Source organism: Arachis stenosperma, chromosome 8 (assembly GCF_014773155.1).
Source record: "Arachis stenosperma cultivar V10309 chromosome 8, arast.V10309.gnm1.PFL2, whole genome shotgun sequence".
In the NCBI taxonomy this organism is placed as follows: Eukaryota; Viridiplantae; Streptophyta; class Magnoliopsida; order Fabales; family Fabaceae; genus Arachis; species Arachis stenosperma.
In genome coordinates, this window is record NC_080384.1 from 16,115,431 (window position 1) to 16,135,959 (window position 20,529).

The 20,529-nt window shown below is 32.9% G+C and overlaps 2 protein-coding genes across 2 annotated transcripts; one reads left to right on the top strand and one right to left on the bottom strand.

Annotated features, from left to right (window-relative positions):
* Positions 1-331: 331 nt before the first annotated feature.
* LOC130945461 (zinc finger BED domain-containing protein RICESLEEPER 2-like) lies at positions 332-1,811 on the bottom strand. The gene is made up of 2 exons (XM_057874173.1): positions 639-1,811; positions 332-352 (listed from the first exon to the last, which is right to left on the bottom strand). Exons 1-2 carry the CDS (start codon positions 1,809-1,811, stop codon positions 332-334), a joined length of 1,194 nt encoding a protein of 397 aa, XP_057730156.1.
* Positions 1,812-19,027: 17,216 nt separating this feature from the next.
* LOC130945462 (uncharacterized) lies at positions 19,028-20,320 on the top strand. Its single transcript, XM_057874174.1, has 3 exons — positions 19,028-19,447; positions 19,530-19,628; positions 20,015-20,320. The coding sequence occupies exons 1-3, from the start codon at positions 19,028-19,030 to the stop codon at positions 20,318-20,320; spliced, it is 825 nt and encodes a 274-aa protein (XP_057730157.1).
* The last annotated feature ends 209 nt before the right edge of the window (positions 20,321-20,529 follow it).

Genomic DNA, 20,529 nt, shown 5'->3' on the forward strand with positions numbered 1-20,529 from the left:
AAATAATAATTAAATTTAAGATATAATTTAATTTTTAAAATTATAAAATATAAAATAATAAATTTATGAATAATATTGATACAAAATAAAGACAAAATATCAATAAATAACTATTATTAATTAAAAAAAAGATAATATATATGAATATATTCCCACTTGACTACTTCCAAAATATGTAACATATCAAAAGAAAAAGAGTTCATCAATATCAAGAGTTGTAACAAACCAACTAAACATAACATCAAATAAAAACTAATAACTACTTAAATCAAAATACAGTAAAGAAAATGTTGGACAATTAATCGAGTAGTCCTCCAAGCTTGCAAGTGATTTAATCTTCCTGTTCCAACACCTTGAAAGAAAAAAGAAAACATACACAAATCATTAGATTTTTAAATAATATAAATGCAACAAATACTTTTTTATTAGTACAAAAGAGAATGTTCAAAATAAAATTGTGGTCATAATCTTAGTATAAGTGATATGATACTTCATTTATATATCATGAAAATTCAACTTTATTATTCTAACTACTCACATCATACCAATATCAATGTTTTCACATTTAAAAAGAGAAAATATTTTCTATAACATAGATACTTAGTCAAAAAGAGAAATATTAGAAAGTTAATTTTTACCTTTGGTTTTTTCTTCAAACCATACTTGTTCCGAAGCCAATCTCCTCCACAAATGAGAGCTTCAATGGACTCTTGATTTAGTCGAGAACGATATTCATGAATAACTCTTCCTCCAGCACTAAATGAAGACTCTGAAGCCACCGTTGAGACAGGAATTGCTAATATGTCTGCTGTCATTTTAGATAAAACCTTGAATTTCAAGTTATTGTTTTTCCACCACTCCAAAGCACTAAAAGACTTAGAATTGCCTTCAGGAATATAAGCACTCTCATCAAGATAAACTTCTAATTCTGATTTTGTTGGATGAATGGCTTCTTTTTCTCGAACCATATTCAACATTTCATCAATTCCACTAATTTCAGAACTAACCACATTAGAAGAAGCAACTAGACTATTAGTGTTAACTCCACTTATTATTGTTTCACCATGATATTTTTCAGCATATTCATCATACATTTCTTGCAATGTATTCTTCACTTTTTCAATATTTTCAGCAGCCACATGCTCAGGTTTGTAAATTAAAGGAAAACAGAATTTAATAACATGTAATTTGCACCTAGGATCCAAAACACAAGCAAAAGATATTACCATATTGCATTCTCCCCAATATTTGTCAAACTTTTCTTTCATTGAGGTTGCCATTTTTCTCATGAAGGAATCTCTATCTTCAATAGCATCATCAATTACTTGTTTCACTCTCCAAACTTCAGGAAGGTACAAGTTTGCAGTAGGATACTCACTACCAGAAATGACATGAGTAACAAGATTAAAAACTTTTAAAAGTTTGCAAATCTTCTGAACTTTTCTCCAATCCTCTGATGATGGTTCGTAATTGTAGTGAGGTTCTCTTTCCTTATACACAGGAAACACAGATTTAAACTTCAAAGCCACAGATAACATGTTGTAAGTAGAATTCCATCTTGTGGGACAATCAATGATGAGTTTTTTCTCCTTCAAATGCTTGTTTTCAGCAATCTCAACAAATGTTTTAAATCTTGAATCATTAAAATTGACATACTTGACACTCTCACGAACTTTATGAATAATACCTTTAATTTTACCTAGCCCATCTTGTACCAACAAATTCAGAATGTGTGCACAGCACCTAACATGAAACAAACTACCACCAACAGGTAATGAGTTGTTATCTGAAATAGTATCCTTAAGAGCCATTAGACATGAATCATTATAGGAAGCATTGTCAACAGATACTGAGAAGACTTTATTTTCAATTCCCCAAAGTCTTTAAACACTTGAAAATAGCATCCGCAACATCAATGCCACGTCTAGGAGCAGGTACCCGAACAAAACTCAAAACCCTTTTTTGAAGATTCCATCCTGCATCAATAAAGTGACATGTGATAACCATATATTCAAAAATTTGATGGCTTGATCTCCACATGTCAGTTGTCAAACTTATCTTCCTAACACCTTGTAACAAAGCCTTCAATTGTTTCTTTTCAGCCTCATATATTGCCAAGCAATCACTTCGAGCAGTTTTACGAGAAATTTTATGAAATTCAGAATTGGCATATTGGAAGCCCCACATCCAAACTTCATCCTCAACAATGCTGAAAGGATGCTCATGAACCATAATTGCTGTAGCAATTATTTGTCTCATCTTCTCTTAAGAATATCTTGCACCTGGTGTCACAAAGGGATTAACACTTGAATTGGAAGGTTGAAATGGAATCAATGGTTGCTTCTTTTGTGCAGCAACATGCAATCTCCTTTGTAAGCAACTACTAGAATGCCTCCATAAATGTGAAGTACTAGCTCCTTTTCCAGCATAAGAAAACATTGATTTGCAATACTTGCAAATAGCTTTTGTACCTTCAGAACTTTCAACTTGATCAAAATCATCCCAAATTGGTGAAGTCTTCTTCCTTTTTTTTGTAACAACAGTTTCATTACTACCATTTTCATCCGTGACTGGTTGATTTGTAATAGTTGTTGTGTGTGTTGGTACAATGCCAGTGTCTGTTGTTGGTATTGTTGGTACTGACTGATTAATTTCTTCTCCATTTAAAGAAATAGAATTGGCCAATGGATTACTTGGAGTTACAGATTCACCATTTCTAAAGCTTATTATAATGCCTAAACAAAAATTAACAGACAACATTATCTCATGATTTTTTTTTGCTTTCATCATATCAATGGCATAAAGTAAGAACCTTTTAATAAAGAAAAAAATTGATAAAATTTTATGTTCAAAAAAGTAGAAATAATATCACAACACAAACAAAAAAATCGAATTTTAAAAAAGATCTTTGACAGAATAAAACCCTAATTGATGAAAAATATTTAATATTATAACAAAAAATATAAAAAATAACAAAATAAAAAATAACGACATGAGAAAGAAGAAGAAGTACTTACAGTCAAAGGAAGAGAAGATGAAGAGGATAGTAAATTGGTAGCTAGTAGTGGTAGGAGCGTGTAAAGTGGAGAAGAGAAAAGAAAAAGACCGTGTATATGTGTATTTCTTTATTAGTGTGGAGGGAAAGTTTTTAGAAATATTTTATTTGATTGACTTTTGATATTCCAATATCAAAGATTAAAGATATTAAGAAATAAAAATGCACATATATAATTAAAGAGATAAATGGTTGAGTGGATAAAGGTATTTTCATAAGATAGAAGACCCAAGTTCAAATTCTTCCAATAGCATTTTTATTAGTATAATAAAACTCTATATATTTACAAGCTCAGGCCGGCCTGACAGGCTCAATAGGCTATTTCAAAAGCCTAGGCCTGGCCTTTTAAAGAATATAGGTTTTTTTAATAGTCTGAGCCTGGGCCTATTTCTTAACAGGCTAGGCCAGGCCAGGCCAAACACAGGCCAGGCTGCAGGCCCCTAGCAGGCCGCTTGGCCTATTTTCACCCCTATTTTTTGCTCTAGATATCTGGATAACATTAAGACTATGATGAATTGACTGGTGCGAGTTGATGATCATCCTAATGGAGTGAGCCCTAATGCAGGGGAAACTGTGTTCTCGAAAGTTGGAAAGGCTGTTTCTGAATAGAACAACATCAAGCACATCGTCATGTGCTAGTCAACTGCGAGTCTGTTTCTAAATTTATTGAGTAAGTAATCTTATGTTATATTTCAAATTAAAGCTCGGATACAAATCTTTCCATCTGTCCACTATTTGCGAGTAATGTTTTCATATAGTTCATTTAGAGAAAAAACAAAGAGAAGGCTACAAGATCAAACAAAGTCGCAATAAAAAATAAACAGCATTGTTCATAAGGAATTTACTCAGTGGTTCAAGCAAGAGGTTAGCATAGAGTATGCATTATGCCATTTGCATTGTTAGCATAAAATATGTATTACAATATACTACCTTTGATGATATTAAGAATGATTGTTATATGGTAGTAGGTTCCAATGGAAAGCACTCAGTATTCAAATGAAATTAAATGGCTTGCAAGTAGACCCATACTTCAAACAAGATGTTTTGAGGCGTACAACATCAACTGGTATAAGTTTAGAACTATGGCAAAGGAAGAAAGGATGAAAACCCAAAATAGTAGAGTATATGTCTCATCTAATACACGAAGTTATGTAAGCATGTGTGACAATAAAGTGGTTGTTAGTAATATTTCATATTACCGCAAAATAGTAGACATAATTGAATTGAATTACAGTTGTCGGTTCATAGCATGTTGTTCAAGTGTGTTTGGGCGGATACGACTACCAGTAGAGGCATCAAATAAGACCATTTCGGTCTTACTAGTGTTAACTTTTCTCGTTCGATACACACCGGTGATCAAGAAGACCATGAACTGTACATATTGGCATCAACGGCTCATCTCGTACACTATGGATGATGAATTAGATAAAGAATGGAGTGTAGTGGTTCATGTGAAACCACAAGACTCTTATGATGTGGAAGAAGAGAGTGAAGAAGCTAAATTTGGTTTTTCTCCACAGCTAAGGTTAAACATATAAGTGGCAGGTGACATTGGAGATTTACAGTTGACAAGGAATGATGATATAGGAAGCCCCACAGCTAATGCTTCTAAAAATATCGATGAGGTTGCATAATGGAAATATAATAAAAGTCAATGTAATTTAAAAAAGGTCTTTGTGTAATTAAAAAATTTAATAATCTTAATGATATATGTAGTTTGCTAGCTTATCACTATCTGTATTTTCGTATTTCAATTAAGTCTTTACTGATTTGTTGGGTTTAATGAATAAAAGCATTTTCATATTTCTTTATTATAAGTTTTTTTTAGAAAAAGTTAGTTTACAATAAAGTATTAATTTTGTTATTATTGTTGTTGTTCTAAATGTCATTTTATGATAATCATGATCTCTAATAATTATTATCAATTTTAAGATTGTTATGACTAATAAATATTAGTGAACATAAAATGATAGTATAACATACTAAATGAAAACGGAGGACTTTTCATTATGTTGTGCAAGCACAACATTCACTAAAGAAATGGCTATGGTCTTTCTATTCTCGTCATTGAAATATGCAATTTATGTTACTAGAGACATATAATTTCGTTAAGTGAATATTAGGTGTTGGTTGGAGACTATATCAGAACGCTCTTGTTTAAACCAATACTTGAAAATGGCGAACAAATCTATCATGCAGGTTTGTTCCTTAGGCATATCCAAAAAATTTGTGCTAAACTATATTTGAATAATATTTATTTTAAGTTGATATATGCTAACAAATTTGGTACAATAATATTTGTTATGCTAACATTCAAATTTGTAGAAACTTCATGAATGGAATCAATGTATGAGAAGAAATTTAGGTATGTTTTTGTGACATGCATATGGGAAGAGCTCTGAAGACATACTTGCTGAATTGAAGGTAAAAAAATAAATATCTAATATAGAAAGTGTATCAGGAAGAAACAATGTGTTTTACGAAAAAGACCATGAACTATATTTTTTTATTATGTAAACGCACTTTATAAACAAGCATGCTGTTGAGTTGGATATTGCATCACAGGAGGAAATGAAGTTTATAGAATTGCACATTACAGAACTTCTTTCTAAAAAATCTATCCAAAGTCTTAACAAGGGAGATGGTAACTATTGTTCAATTTTGTTTAGTTTTAAAATTGTCTTTACATATTAATGTATCTTAATTCTCTAAATTACTATCTAATAGCTTGAGAGTTCTCAATTTCTTTTGAATAGACTCAGATTGTTGTATGCATGTTGATAATTTTAGTATTAGTTGAATATTCAATCGAGATAGTTAATAACAGTGTAGATGGGGCAAAGACTAATTCAAAAGACAATTTAGTTGATATCTCATCCGTTGGAATTGACATCTCTATGCAGTTTGATCTCAATAAGGTTCCGAAGAAAGACAATGAAACTTTAAATTATCAACCAAGACAAGATGATGTACATATTGCAAATAGGGGCTTTAATCTAAACAAAAGTCATGGTTTGGAGATGACATATCAGATCCTGTAATACGTGAAGGCAGTAGATTATTGACATAGTATTTTTTGCTAGATCAATACAATGTTGAAAAAAAATTGACATTTTATTTTAAGACTTAGGTTGATTCCCTTAATTTAATGGTTTGGGTTGTAATATTACATATTTGTCTACTTTTAGAATTTCTTGATTTAGGTTTAGTAAAGTATAACTTCGAAGAAGCTAAATTAAATTTATGCTCGATTGAATTTTGTTTTAATTTTATAAATTCAAAAGTTGACTTATTTTTTTCTTTTATATTTATACTTGAATGCAAACTTAAAAGATCTTATAGTAAATGAGAAAATTTAATTACTAAATTTGTTCACATGATTAAACAAATATATTTTTTTAATTGATTAATTTTTTTACGTAAAACAAATCTAAAAATAGTGTAATGGTTTAAGTAACAGTGATTCAAACATATTTCATAAAAAAAATTAGTAAGAACTTAAGTAGATTATACCCTGTTGGTTTTTTAAAAAGAGATAACATCCAAGTATGTGTATAAACGCATTTTGCGGCGGAAGAAAACGTCGCTAATAGCTAAACATTCTTTTCTAGCCGCACCAACTAATGCTAAATGCCAAACTAATCGCAGTCCCACTCTTTTCCGCTGCATCAACCGCCATCATTATTCATTTTGCAGCGATTTTTTTAACCTCCATAAAAACACCGTTGATATCTGCCAAATTTTTGTAGTGATGATATATGTCGTCAATGTGATAGTGCAAATATAGGAGGTGTTGCCCAAAATACTTGATATGTATGATTTGTGTCTTATTTCATTAATAGTGTTGTCCTATTATGTTTAAACTTTTGTTAAATATATCCTTTAATTGATCATGTTGTAGATTGAGTTTATATCATGCATAGTTGATAAATAAATTACTTAATGATGCTACATGTCACCATTTTAAAAAATTTAATAAACTACAACAACACGAGTTAAACAAAGTACAAACATTATATTAGTCTACGCTACTTTCTAATTGTCCACTTTATATCTTTGCAAAAATTGTTTGCACTTCTTTGCAATATTGTTAAATGCAGATGGGGCGAATTTGTTTGCATTTTGGTGTAGGGATCAGATCTAAGATTATATCCTTTGCCTCGAGATTATGAAGTTGGAGAGTCACTTGTGGTTGTACCTATACTATTTACATAAAATATAAAGATAAGATATATATCAATCAAATAATAAAATACTAGACGAAAAAAATAAATGTACATCCATTATAATACTAACAACAGACAAATGAACCAACGAACAAAAATACAATTAATTTCAAAGACTTGAATAAACACAAGTACAATACATATACTCGGCCCAGGGTCATCACCATGGTCGTCAGCGTCATCACTTTTGTCATGACCATCATCTTCATCCCCCTCCAGGGACTCAACTAGGTAGTCATCATCATCACCCTCAACTCCCCTTGTGCTCTCCTTGATGAGACCTATTGGGATACGACAGGATTTCTACTATTAACAATCCTTCGACCCCCGTCATTCCTACTCGAATCAATAGATAGTCTTCCTATAGAGTTTGTTGAGGGAGTACGACACTAAATTCTTGAATCCAATTACCTCCTTCCCTAGGTCAGCACACTCAAGTGCATCGACATGGGTGGGGGGACTTCACTCTGGTTACACGACTGTGATTGACCTAAATGTATCGCCATGAATCTAAGCAGCTGGCTAAACCATGTTGGTCCCTTGTTTCCAATTGTGATACACCTCAATACTGTTGATGCCGTGGATATGGCGGTGTAAAATGTGATGTGGAATATGTTTGAGGAACATATGGAATCAAAGACTGCTGAGATGGATCTTGCAGTGGTGTTGGCTGTGGGGCTTGTTGTGGCTGTGGCAGTGGCGGTGACTTTGGCTAGGGCGGATGATTCGCCATAGTATTGCCCTCTTAATTTTTTTTTACAATACAAGATCGAACTAGTACGAGTGTCATATTTCATGCAATACCAATACATGTAAAGGTCCAATGGATGTTGCAAAGGCATAGGATCTCATATAGGACATGATTGTATCGATTGGTCCATTACATTATCCAAAATAGATGGTTGATAGACAAATCAAAGTTTTTAGTCCAGTCAAAACCTCACCATATTGATCATCTAGAATCCTCTCTTGATGTAGGACACCCATTGTCTCCTGCACCTTTCAGTTGCATGCCACTCAAAAGTCTCAAATGATATCAACGGTATCGTTGTCCTCCAAACCAGTGAGTGAAGATGGATGTCGTCTTTTAGAATGACGTATGGATCCGTTCAATCAACACCATAAGCTTCCCAAACAAACTGGACAAATACAAGAAAAAAATATTCACCAAATAATACAAAGGTTCAACATACATGGATATCAAGATGATTTTATATTATTCAATTAGAACATACATAGCCTTCCTGCACCTCATCTAACGATCTCCTAAAGTGAGCAATAGTATGATATCTATACGGCCGATTAGCACGCTCCCAGTTACGTTATTTGACATCATTTTTTTCACTAGTAAACTTTTTTACTAGACATTATAATACAATGTAAACACTTTGTAAAGTTATTAATAATTGATATTACCAGTTAGCAAGTGAAAAATATTGCAGGAAGCTAGGAATCAGGAGAACAAATGGCAAACAAACCCAAGCCCAGATATGCAATAATGTTAGTGGACCATCGATTTTCTTATAGTCAAAACGAGATGCCTTACATAAGGCTCTATACAAGGGTGCTAGGATGTTGATCCCTAGCTAATTTCGCTAACCCAAATAAAGTTATGGAGTAGCGGCATAAATTTCCAATGAACTACTAAACCAAACTTATTAGTAAACAAAATTGACACAAACAATAGCAAGATATGGCACTTCACATACCTCTTGATGGCAACTTGATCGTTCAAATGTAATTCATCTTTCACATTCTAATCTAGGTAAATTTGATGTAACTTTCTCTGCAATCATTGGTCCTAGGTACATCCCCAAATTGATGCATGCATTCAGCTTCCATGACCTAATAACTACTCATGGTTACTCTTGTAACAGAAAGACAATTTATCGAAATACCTAGAATTATAGTCATATCTTCCAACATAATAGCGTACTCACCAGTTGAAAGATGAAAGGTATGCGTGTCTGAGTGTCATCTCTCAACTAAAGTTGTTAACAAAGCCGACTAACCTTGGATCTCTCCAATCTGAGATACGTGATAAAAGCCAGTATCTCGCAAAAAAAAGCTCAACAATTGGATTGTATTCAACTAATGAATTCATGTGGACACACCTTAACATTCGTGAATCCTATAAAACATAGACAAATAGTAACTTAAGTAGTCTCAGTTAATTAATCAATAATAAATTAAAACACTTATAATTTCAATTTCCATTAGCATACTAACAATTATTATTAAATTAACATGAATATTAAAAAAACAATTTAACCTCTATACTAAACTAACTAATATAATTAATAAAATTACCCACTAGATTAATTTTAACTTAATTATCATAACAATTAATTTTATTATCAACAATATCCAGACAAATTTAATTCTTATTTCTAACGATACATACTAACAAATATAATTAATAAATAAATTTTCCCTATAAATACACACATGCATACATACAAAGTGAAATAATTAATTATATTTTAACATAAATTCTAAATAATTATAATTTTTATTAGCTTAATTATTAAGATTATGGAAATAACTAGTTCTAATCCCTAACAACAATTAACAACATTAAAATAACTACCAAATATGTAATTATTTATTTTCATTAACATTTTAACTTTATCATTAAGATTAACATTATCGAAAAATTAAAATTCTAATTGCTATCTATTACAAGTATAGTTAATAAATTTAACCCATAATTCTAATTTATATTCTCATACAACTAAAATAATTAATTAAATTATCGACAAAACCTAAATTAAACACCATTAATTTAGTTATTAAAATGGCTTAATTAAATTACTATAGCACTGACAGTGACATTAAACAAAAACTACCCAAGAATCGAATATCAAATATTATGATTAAAATTAACCAACAAATTAAATTCTAATTTCCATCCTACTCTAACAAATTCAATTAAATTAGTAAACCTATAAAATAAATCTAATTTTTATTAAGACATAACTAATATATCTCTAATTTTTATTATCATACTACTAATTATCATTAATATAAACTAACTATATAACTCTAATATTTATCTATACACAATATATCTAATACTACCATTTAATCATTATAAACAATATCAATTTACAGTATTATTATTTTTATAGACACTGAAAAAATTACAAAAAGATTACTTATATAATTAGGTTAACTAAGATAGTTAACAACGCAAAATTTAAGATGTCAACTTCTTTAGTTTATGGTTTATGAGTGATAGTATTAAAATTGAGAGTGAATGGAGTCAGAGTGAGAGGTGTTAGAATATAATTAGGATCAATTAGAATCAATTAGTATTATTTAGTATATCTGAATATTTATTATAGGAGATTACGTCTTTATTATTATGATTCTCTTAGTACCTATAAATATCCTTTTTATATTGTATCATTCTAGACAACTTGAATACACTCAATAATATACAAGTCCTTTCTCCAGTTTAGTCTCTTATTTCTAACATGGTATCAGAGTCATGGTATCTTCCTTGAAGAGAATAAGTTGTTTTCCTTGTGGTGAAATCACCGTAGTTTTTGTATTTTTTTCTATGACATTCTTCTTTCCCTTTTGTCACTTCTTTGATATTTTTTTACCTCACCGGCTAGCCTATTTTCTCTGTCTTGTATTTTTTCGAGTAGAATGATCAAACACCATTGTCATCCGCTACTTACCTATTCTCACGAAGAAATCATATAGTTTTCGCTCTCTTTCGGCAGTTCCGTCTGTGTTCTCTCGTGGCAGTTCTATCTGCATTCTCTCGTGGCAGTTCCATCTGCATTCTCTCATGGCAGTTTCGTTTGTGTTCTCTCATAGCAGTTCTGTCTGTGTTTTCTCGTAGCAGTTCTGTCTGCGTTTCTTTTCGACAGTTCCGTCTGCACTTCCTTCAGATAGCGGCAGTTCTGTCTGCGCTTCCTTTAGGTAGTTTTGTCTGCACCTGTTTTATCAGTTTATTCAGTTTTTTTTCTCTTTATTTCGTTGTTTTAAATAAGTTTCAAACTCAAGGTGTCACTTGAGTTTGAAGGAGGATGTTAGAATATAATTATGATCAATTAGAATCAATTAACATTATTTAGTATATCTGAATATTTAGTATAGGAGATTACGTCTTTATTATTACGATTCTCTTAGTACATATAAATACCCTTTTATATTGTACCATTCTAAACAACTTGAATAGATAACTTAAATACACTAAATAATACACAAATCCTTTCTCTAGTTTAGTCTCTTATTTCTAACGAGATGGATCAATGAAGGAGAGAAAAAAGACTTTTGGAGTCTTGCACCATATGCGCACCACACGCTTGTGCTACGTGTGTCCGCAAGTGAGCAAATATGAGGTTTAGATTTGTGGAACTGATCCCTACCGTCTGTTTTCAAACTATTCAACTCTGGCCATCTAACATGCGATGGGACTCAAATTAATTTAAATATGATCGTTCAATTCTTGCATGTGTGTGTTGGCCAATTACAAATCTGAGGGTTTAATTTGATATCAAAACTAACCGTCTGATTTGTCTTAAGGCAAAGTTGATTTTTTGATTTATTTGCTGTCATCATCCATACTTAAACAAAACATAACAACATCCAATATTGATATAAAACACCTCTGTTACAACAATAACAAAATAAAAAAAAACTAAATGAAGATTAAAAAAAATTAGAGTATAAAATATAGTTAGGCTGTCAGTGTCTTCTCAGTTAGGCCTGACAGCATGGACCCTATCCGCGGGTACCCAACTCGACCCAACTCGATCTATTGCGGGTAGGGTTGGGCGCGGGGCAGTTTGGCTTGCGGAGTGGGGTGCGGGTTGAGCCTAAACCCTACCCGCACCCCATCCGCAGGTACCCAACTCAACCCAACCCGGTCGGGTAGGGTTGCCAACCCGATCTGTTGCCGCACCCCCATAATATGTGTTATATATATTTAAAAATGTTACATATGGGAGTTGAACCAATGACCTTAAGCATGTGCAAAAAGTTCCTGGCCATTGAACCAAATTTATAAACTTGTAAACTTTACTCATTTATTTTTATAAAACGTATTTCTCATTTAATGAGATATAAATACAATTTTTAACAATCTAGTGGCCTCAATCATTCATATTACAACCCTTATTTCACAGCCACTCCCTCAACGACACAAGAAGAACCCTAATCCTCTTCTCTCAATTCTCAAATTCAAATCTCTTTGGACTCTGATCGTGTCGCCGGCACTACTCACGTTACTCGCGTCGCCAGCTTGTTCGCGAAGGCTTTCTATTAGGTAGTATTTCTCTTGATGATGCTCATCATCCTGCACAAAATACAGATTGTGGACATCTATTAACTTTAAATCTATGATTCTTCATTCAAGTGATAACAACATCGGTGATCTAGTCTCTGTTGACTCATTAAACTTGTTCCCTAACTTAGTGGTAAGCTTTATACTGTGAAGTTTTATATACCTTGCATAGTATACTTCTTAGCTATAATTATTCTGAGTATTTCAAATTATTTTGTAGCTATAATTATTCGGAGTATTTTTTGAGCATGTCTTCCATGTATGATTAAGTTATTGTGTCTCTTGCTTCTTGTAAACACATTTCTTTTGGTGTATATTCCTTTGGAACTGCTTTCTTTACATCACATGGATGGAGTCAGATTATGAATTCATAATTTACCATAACACTAAGACTCACCTTTGAGACTGAAATTTATTTAAACAAAAAAGGAAACTAGGAAAGACAGCGACATAAATTAAAGGTTGCTCTTCTCGAAACTTATCCAAAGTTGAGCAAGTTTGAAGACCCCTCCCAACCCCCCCTTTTCCTGAAAAAATTAAAGGTCGCAATGATCTATCCTTAACTGCACTCTATTTCTCACTAATGAATCATTTTATTTTTAGTTCTTTATTTGTCTATTATCCTTGCAAGTTTATATTGAGAAAGTAACTAATCTGTCTTGTAAAACTCTTCTTTTCTTTTCACTGTAGAAAATAATTTAAAAATTTTAATGGTGAGATAACCTATATAATTCACCAATTAACATACAATAATGTTTTTATTTGCTAAGTTTTGTCTTTAATAAATACTTAAACGCTTATTGTTTATCTGTTTTTTATTTAGTAATACTTGTTTGATTAATTTTGACTCATTTCTACAACAATAATTCTTAATTTCTTATACCTTTCCAAAAAGAGTGAAGTTGAAATTCTATGACTAGAAAATAGAATTTTTTACTAGTTATGACAAGATGATATTTTTTCTTTTTATTTTATTTTATATGTATGTGTGTGTAATTTGATTTTATTTGGACAAGTTATTATTTGTATATCTGACTATCAGTACAAAGTGTATTTAAACATGTCACATATATATATATATATATATATTTATAGGAAATTCACTTCGAAATGTCAAGTACCAACATGGATGTAGTGGCACAAGATGTGGCTGCAGTAGAACAACAACAAGAACCCCCGGTAGAAGCAACTGCTAATTTTGTTCCAGATGAGTCCGCTTCGATTGAAAATAGCAAAAAATCGAGTGTGAAGAGTGTTTATTGGCAATACTTTAGTCGATTTCAAGAGGAAAAAGGCTGGAAGGCAAAATGCAACCATTGTAAATCTGTTCTTTGAGCCAATTCAAGAAATGGAACTACAAATTTGAAGAATAATGTGATCCACTATTGTAAAAGGATCAAATTAGCAAACTCTAGGCAATCAACAATTGCTTATTCATTGTCTAAACATGCAAAGAGTGCTGCGGATGCTTTTGTATTTGATCCATCTTTTACAAGAAAGTGAATTGCCAATGCCATATGTATGCATGAGTACCCTTTATCTTTTGTGGAACATGTTGGAATGAAGGAGGTATATGCATCAACGCAACCAACTTTTAAGGTGCCTAGTCGAAACACAATCAAGAAGGACATTTTTGAAATGTATGAGTTGGAGAAGCTTAACATGACTAAGCTAATGGATGGAAATGATATTCGGATAGCAGTTACAACTGACATGTGGACTTCCAATCAAGAAAAAGGATACATGGTTGTCACGACACACTACATTGATAGTTCATGAATTTTGCAAATGCGCGTATTAAGGTAATCTTCTAAATTATACTTCTAGTAATTGATATGACTTTTAATATTTTTACTTAAAATTAATTTATCTTTTAGATAATAATTGAAAAATATTTTTAAACGATTTTCAATTTTACTTATATTCCCGCTCCTCATACAAGTAAAGTGCTCTCAAATGCATTAATGAAAGTTTTGTTAAAGTAGAACATAGATAGAAAATTATCAACTATTACATTGGAGAATTGCTCTACTAATGATGCTATGGTTAATGAGTTATTAGGGCGCTTAGATTCAAAATATTTGTTGTTGGGGGTTCCATATTGCATATGCGTTGTTGTGCTCATATCTTGAACCTAATTGTGAAAGATGGTCTAAATTTGGTTAAGAAAAGTGTGAAAAAAATTTGTGGCAATGTGGTGTATTGGACTTCAACCCCTAAAAGACATGAAACCTTTGTGAGTTGGTGTAGTAAGTCAAATGTTCAATTTACAAAAAAAAATTAGCTCTTGATTATCCAATTAGATAGAACTCCACTTATGTGATGTTAGAGACTGCATGGTTGTATCGAAATGTGTTTCCTCGATTAAGACAAAAGGATCCTATTTACAAAAGTTTTCAAAGCAATAAGGAGTAGGACCTTGCTAAAGAAATTTGTGATAAATTAAAGTTGTTTTATGATGTGACACAATTGTTTTCTAGTACTCAAGTTCCAACAGCCAACATTTATTTTAACAAAGTATGTGATATAAATATTGCCTTGAAAAAATAGTTTGCTTCTCCAAATCCACTGATTAGTAATATGGCATGTAGTATGCGAATAAAATTTGATAAGTATTGGGAAAAAATTCATAGTATGATGGGTGTTGCTTGTAAACCCCGATTAAATTAGTAAATAAGTAGTCAATAAATTAGTTTTTAATAAGAAGGATTATAAATGTGAATATTATATCAAATTAGGATAGAGCTCATCGAAACAAGACTTTTAACACTAATTTCGAAGAAATCGGTCCAAGATTGGACCGAACGGGCCAAACCGGGCCGTGGGCCCAACTGGACCAACCCTTTAAGTAAAAGCCACGTTCTTCTTCTCTTCATTTCGGCAGCATCAGAGAGCAATTGAGGAGAGAAAATGAAGAACGTTAAACCCTCACGTTAACTTCCGTAGGCCATAACTTTCCCGTCCGAGCTCCAATCGCCGCACCGTTTGCGGCCACGCATTCACCACATCGAGCTCTACGTTTCTACCGGAACAATTTCACTAGTAACTTGTTTAATCACTCCCAACCATCTTTCTCCCCAATTTTCAAATTTTTAATGGGAAGGTTGAATTTCTTTAATTTCTGATGTTTTAGGATCCAATTAGCTTGAGGAAAACGTTTACTCTTGCTTATGTGAAGCTTGGGTAAGGTGAAGATACGATAATTCTATTTTAATTTCATTGGATTTGAGCTTTGAGTATTAAATTAGATATATATGTGTTATAAATGTGTATTAGGTTGTGAATAAATAATTGGAGATTGAAATTGTGAATACTGGAACTTGGAGGAAGCAGATTAGTTGAGGGTTTGAGAGCTGTGTTCTTTTAGGAAAATTGTCTTGGAATAATACTTGGGAATCGGCTAAGGTATGGATTAAGTTTCTTGCATTTAATATATAATGTTCTGTGAAAACTTAGGCTAGATGACCGTAGGATACGTTGGATTGCATGTGTATATTTAATACTTAGTATCCTGTTGATGAACATGGTTGGTTTGGTGCTTGTTAATTAACTGGTGATTTAGTGAATTATTGATTTGAGGTATAATTATTGTGGAGGTTGTTGTGATAATGAGGTATTTTGTGTTAAGAACCTAGAATTTGTGAACTAAGATTCTTAGTTAAATTTTGGTTGTTGGATTTGAATACTGTGTAAGTATAATTGTTGATCTGAGGTAGATTTATTGTGGTGATTGTTATGATGATGAGGAAGGGTATGTTGAGTTGAAAAGAATGCAGGTTTGGACCCGAAAAAGGTGTCAAAGTCCGAGTTTTAGAGGAGATGCTGCCGAAATTTTATAAAAGTTAGAGATTTTGTTTATATGATTATTTAAAAGAGATTTAGATTTAAAGGTTATATGGCTTGATTTTAAGTTATTAAGAAAATGAGTATGTTTTAAGTTTGAAGTTTGATTCTTAGAAAAGAATGAATTATGTTTTGAATTGGAACTATTGATGGACGGAATGGGAGGTGTGATAATGAAGGATAAGGATTGAATATGTTTAATGTATGATGATGAATGAGATGCAATTGAGAATGATGTGGATGTTGATGAATTATAATTGAATTATTTATATGGCTTATGAATTTGAATGATCTGAGATACGAGATTCCCTGGATTAAGTGCTGTGACTTGCCACCACGTGTACCAGGTTGAAAACTCGATACTCTGTTGACCCTACGACGTAAGTGTGACCGGACACTATATAAATTCCCGGGAATGTTACCCCATTGAGCAATATTGATTATTTGAGATAAATCTATGCATAGACTCTTGGGGATGCACGTCGGGGGACAGTCTAAGTATAATTCAGACTTGTCAGGTTGGCTGGATAACCGACAGATGAGCCTCATCAGCCATAGGACAGGCATGCATCATCTGCATATTACTTGAATTATTTGCTTGTGCATTAGTTGGGTGTGCCTAACTGTACTTGCCATGTTAAATGTGTAATTGTTACCTGCTGCACTTGTAACCTTCTTGTGCTTGCCTTTATCTGTTTAATTGTCTATGAAATGCATGATGGAGTGGAGGTATGGAGGAATGGCGGTATGAGATTTAGATTTAAGATTGAGTTAAGTAGGGTTTAGATACCCTTAGAAAACTACCTTTTATGGCTTCTGTTTAATATTTTAAGCTCTATAATTTGAGTGTCAGAGTTCTAGGATTGCCTCTGGCATTCCCAGGACCTTATATATTATGTGTGTGGCACCTTTACCATACTGAGAACCTCCGGTTCTCATTCCATACTATTTGTTGTTTTTCAGATGCAGGTCGAGAGGCATCTCGTTAGGCGTCTGGACTATTAAAGCGGAGTGGTTACTGGGTTATTTTGTTATGCTATGATGTATATATATGTACTTAGCTTTCTCTCCACATAACTTATTCTTTTTTATCCTCCTAGAGGTGTATGGAGAGGCAGAATTTTGTTTATGTACATTTGGATTTTGGATATGTATATATATGTATATATGTGTGTATATTCTCCGGCCAGTCTTGACTTCGCAGGCTGAGTCAGGAGCTTGTTATTTTGTACCTTTGGCACTCTATTCCTACTTCTGTTATCTTAGGCTGCGTTTGTTTGATGTCCGTGTCTTGCCAAGACATAGACACAATGAGACGTGTCTATTGTTTGGATTCTGAGACACAGAAATAAGAAGGACACGGTTACACACAAGCACACACAAGTTACATGTATTTCATGTCTGGGTAAAATGTTGAGACACGGATGAAGGGCGATGGACACGGATCAGTATCAAAAATTTCAGACGAATTTGTCCTTGTTAATTTTTTGAAATTCCAAAAGGGTCCCCTGTTTGTATCAAACCCTAAGCAGTGAAAATTTCTTGTGTAGTTATTCTGCATCATCGAAGGTGTATCACTGCTGCACAATGTCTACGTTTCTCGCTGACTCTCTTCTTTGAATACTGCATGCTGTGCTCTGGTTGCGGTGAGCTTGGGTTGCTACTCTGCCATCTTTGCGTCTCCATCTGGTAGCCGCGTTAACCTCAAATCCCTGCTGCGTGTTGAGTCTTTCATCCTCCGCCGCTGCAACATCTACCCTCACGGTGTGCTTTGCCTCGTTGTCTCTGGTATGTTTTCTTATGTGAAGTTTCTTCTTTTAATTTTGATTATTGATCAGATGGGTTATGTTGATTAATTGCTAATCCAGAATTTGGGTATGTGGACAATTGAATTGTATGTAAAACTGGGTTTTTGGGTATTGTTCATTATTTATTTTGTTTTCTTCTGAAATCTTCAATAGGCAATGGATAATCTCGGTGGTAGTTGTTTTAAATGCATATTGAAGCTTGATAAGCTATTTTTTCTAATTGAAGAGGAAAAAGAGTGGAAAAAGCCATCTGCCTAATTGAAAGAAACTTATTATAAGTTAGATTTTATAAATTGTTGTCACCATCAAACATTTTCTGGTCAACTATGCAGCAAAATCCTCAAAAAGAAAAGAGTTGTAGAAGGAGTTGTTGCTGCTGTGATAAATAAAATTTTGTTACTGATCTGCTGAGTTTATTAGTGCTGATTGTTGATAAAACTAGTGATAAAAATGTTGCTCTAATTACTGATTAATATGTTAATTAAATTGCTTATGAAATTATTAATAGGTGAGCTTCTTAATTATTATCTATTGAAGAATGCTAGAGGATAATTTACTTGTGTTGTGTTTATAGAATTGCTTATCAAACTGCTTACCAAGTTGTTTCCTATCATGATTTGTGTTATGTGGTTGTAGAAATTATTAGGATTCTTCTTTTATGTATTTACTTGTTATTGTTTCTTAGGAAGTGATGATGGATCGTTCTGAACAAATTAAGCTATGTGTTGGATATTACTGGATTATGAGAATGCAATTTGACACGTTAATGCTGCTTTTTTTAGTCACTCTATATATGTATATTAGGAATAGAAGGCGGGGTCATTCTTCGATTGGTCGAAGAGTGAACACATTGCCACTAAGGCGAGATGCATTAAATAATATCATTGGGGAGGGTGGAGATAGAAATTGCATATGGGAGTTAAGAATGAGTTTGAATGCATTTGCAACTTTATGTGAATTGCTACAAGTTCAAGGTGGATTAGACGAAGATGGTCATGTTGGCATAGGCGAGCAAGTAGCTACTTTCTTAATCATATTAGCTCACCATACCAAAAATCGCAGCGTACAGGTTAGGTTCTATAGGTCTGGTGAAACTATTAGTAGGTATTTTCACAAGGTATTGCGTTCGGTTTTGCGTGTCCAAAGTATCTTATTTGCAAAGGCAGACCCTGTACCGGAAGATTGTGTAGATCCCAGATGGAAATGGTTCAAGGTAGGTCGTGTATGTAGCTCTAATTTTTATTGGTCACGTTTACTCTGCGTGTAATAACTGTTTTTTTTTTTACATTTGATAGGGTTGTCTAGGAGCATTAGATGGAACTTACATAGATGTCACAGTCCCGAGGAGTGATAAATCTAGATATCGGACGAGGAAATCTAGAATATCCACCAATGTCTTAGGAGTTTGCAATCGGAACATGAATTTCGTCTATGTCCTTAGCGGTTGGGAAGGATCGGCATCTGATTCAAGGGTACTTAGGGATGCTATTACTCGACGTAATGGCTTGAAAATACCTATTGGTATGTCTAAATTAATCTTTTGAAAAGAATAATAACTATTGAATATGAGAATTACAATATATTTCTTATATTTTTCCATCCTTCCGTTTTAGGGTGTTATTACTTAGTGGATGCCGGCTATACAAATGGGAGAGGATTTTTGTCTCCTTATAGAAATGTTCGCTATCATGTGAATGAGTGGGTTCAAGGTCATCGGGCACCACAAAATCGTCTAGAGTTATTTAATAAGAAGCACTCTTCAGCTAGAAATGTGATTGAGCGGTGCTTTGGATTGCTTAAGAAAAGATGGGGAATTCTACGAAGTCCCTCGTTCTATCCTATTAGAGTTCAAAGCCACATTATTATTGCTTGTTGTTTGTTACAAAACTGTATTCGTATGAACATGGATGTTGATCCCGAAGAAGATGCAACTCTTGCGCCAGAACACATACCCATAGGAGATGATACTATTGTTGATGAAGGTGAAACAATTGATGTCGTGGAAAGTAGCCATGAGTGGACTCAATGGCGTGAGGAGCTAGCAATCGAGATGTGGGAAATATGGAGGGGAGAACGTGGCGAGTAGAATTTTTATGTTTGCCGTTTTTGTTATGTTTGCAATTGGCCTAGCCTATAAATTGCAATATATTTGAATTCATTTCAGTTTTTTTCTTTGTGCAATATGTATTTGCCAACTCGGATTCATAATTTGTATTCCAATTAAACATATAATTAGACAAGGTCTTGTTTTAATTGTTTTAATAGTGATTATTCTAATTAAACATATTTTAGTTT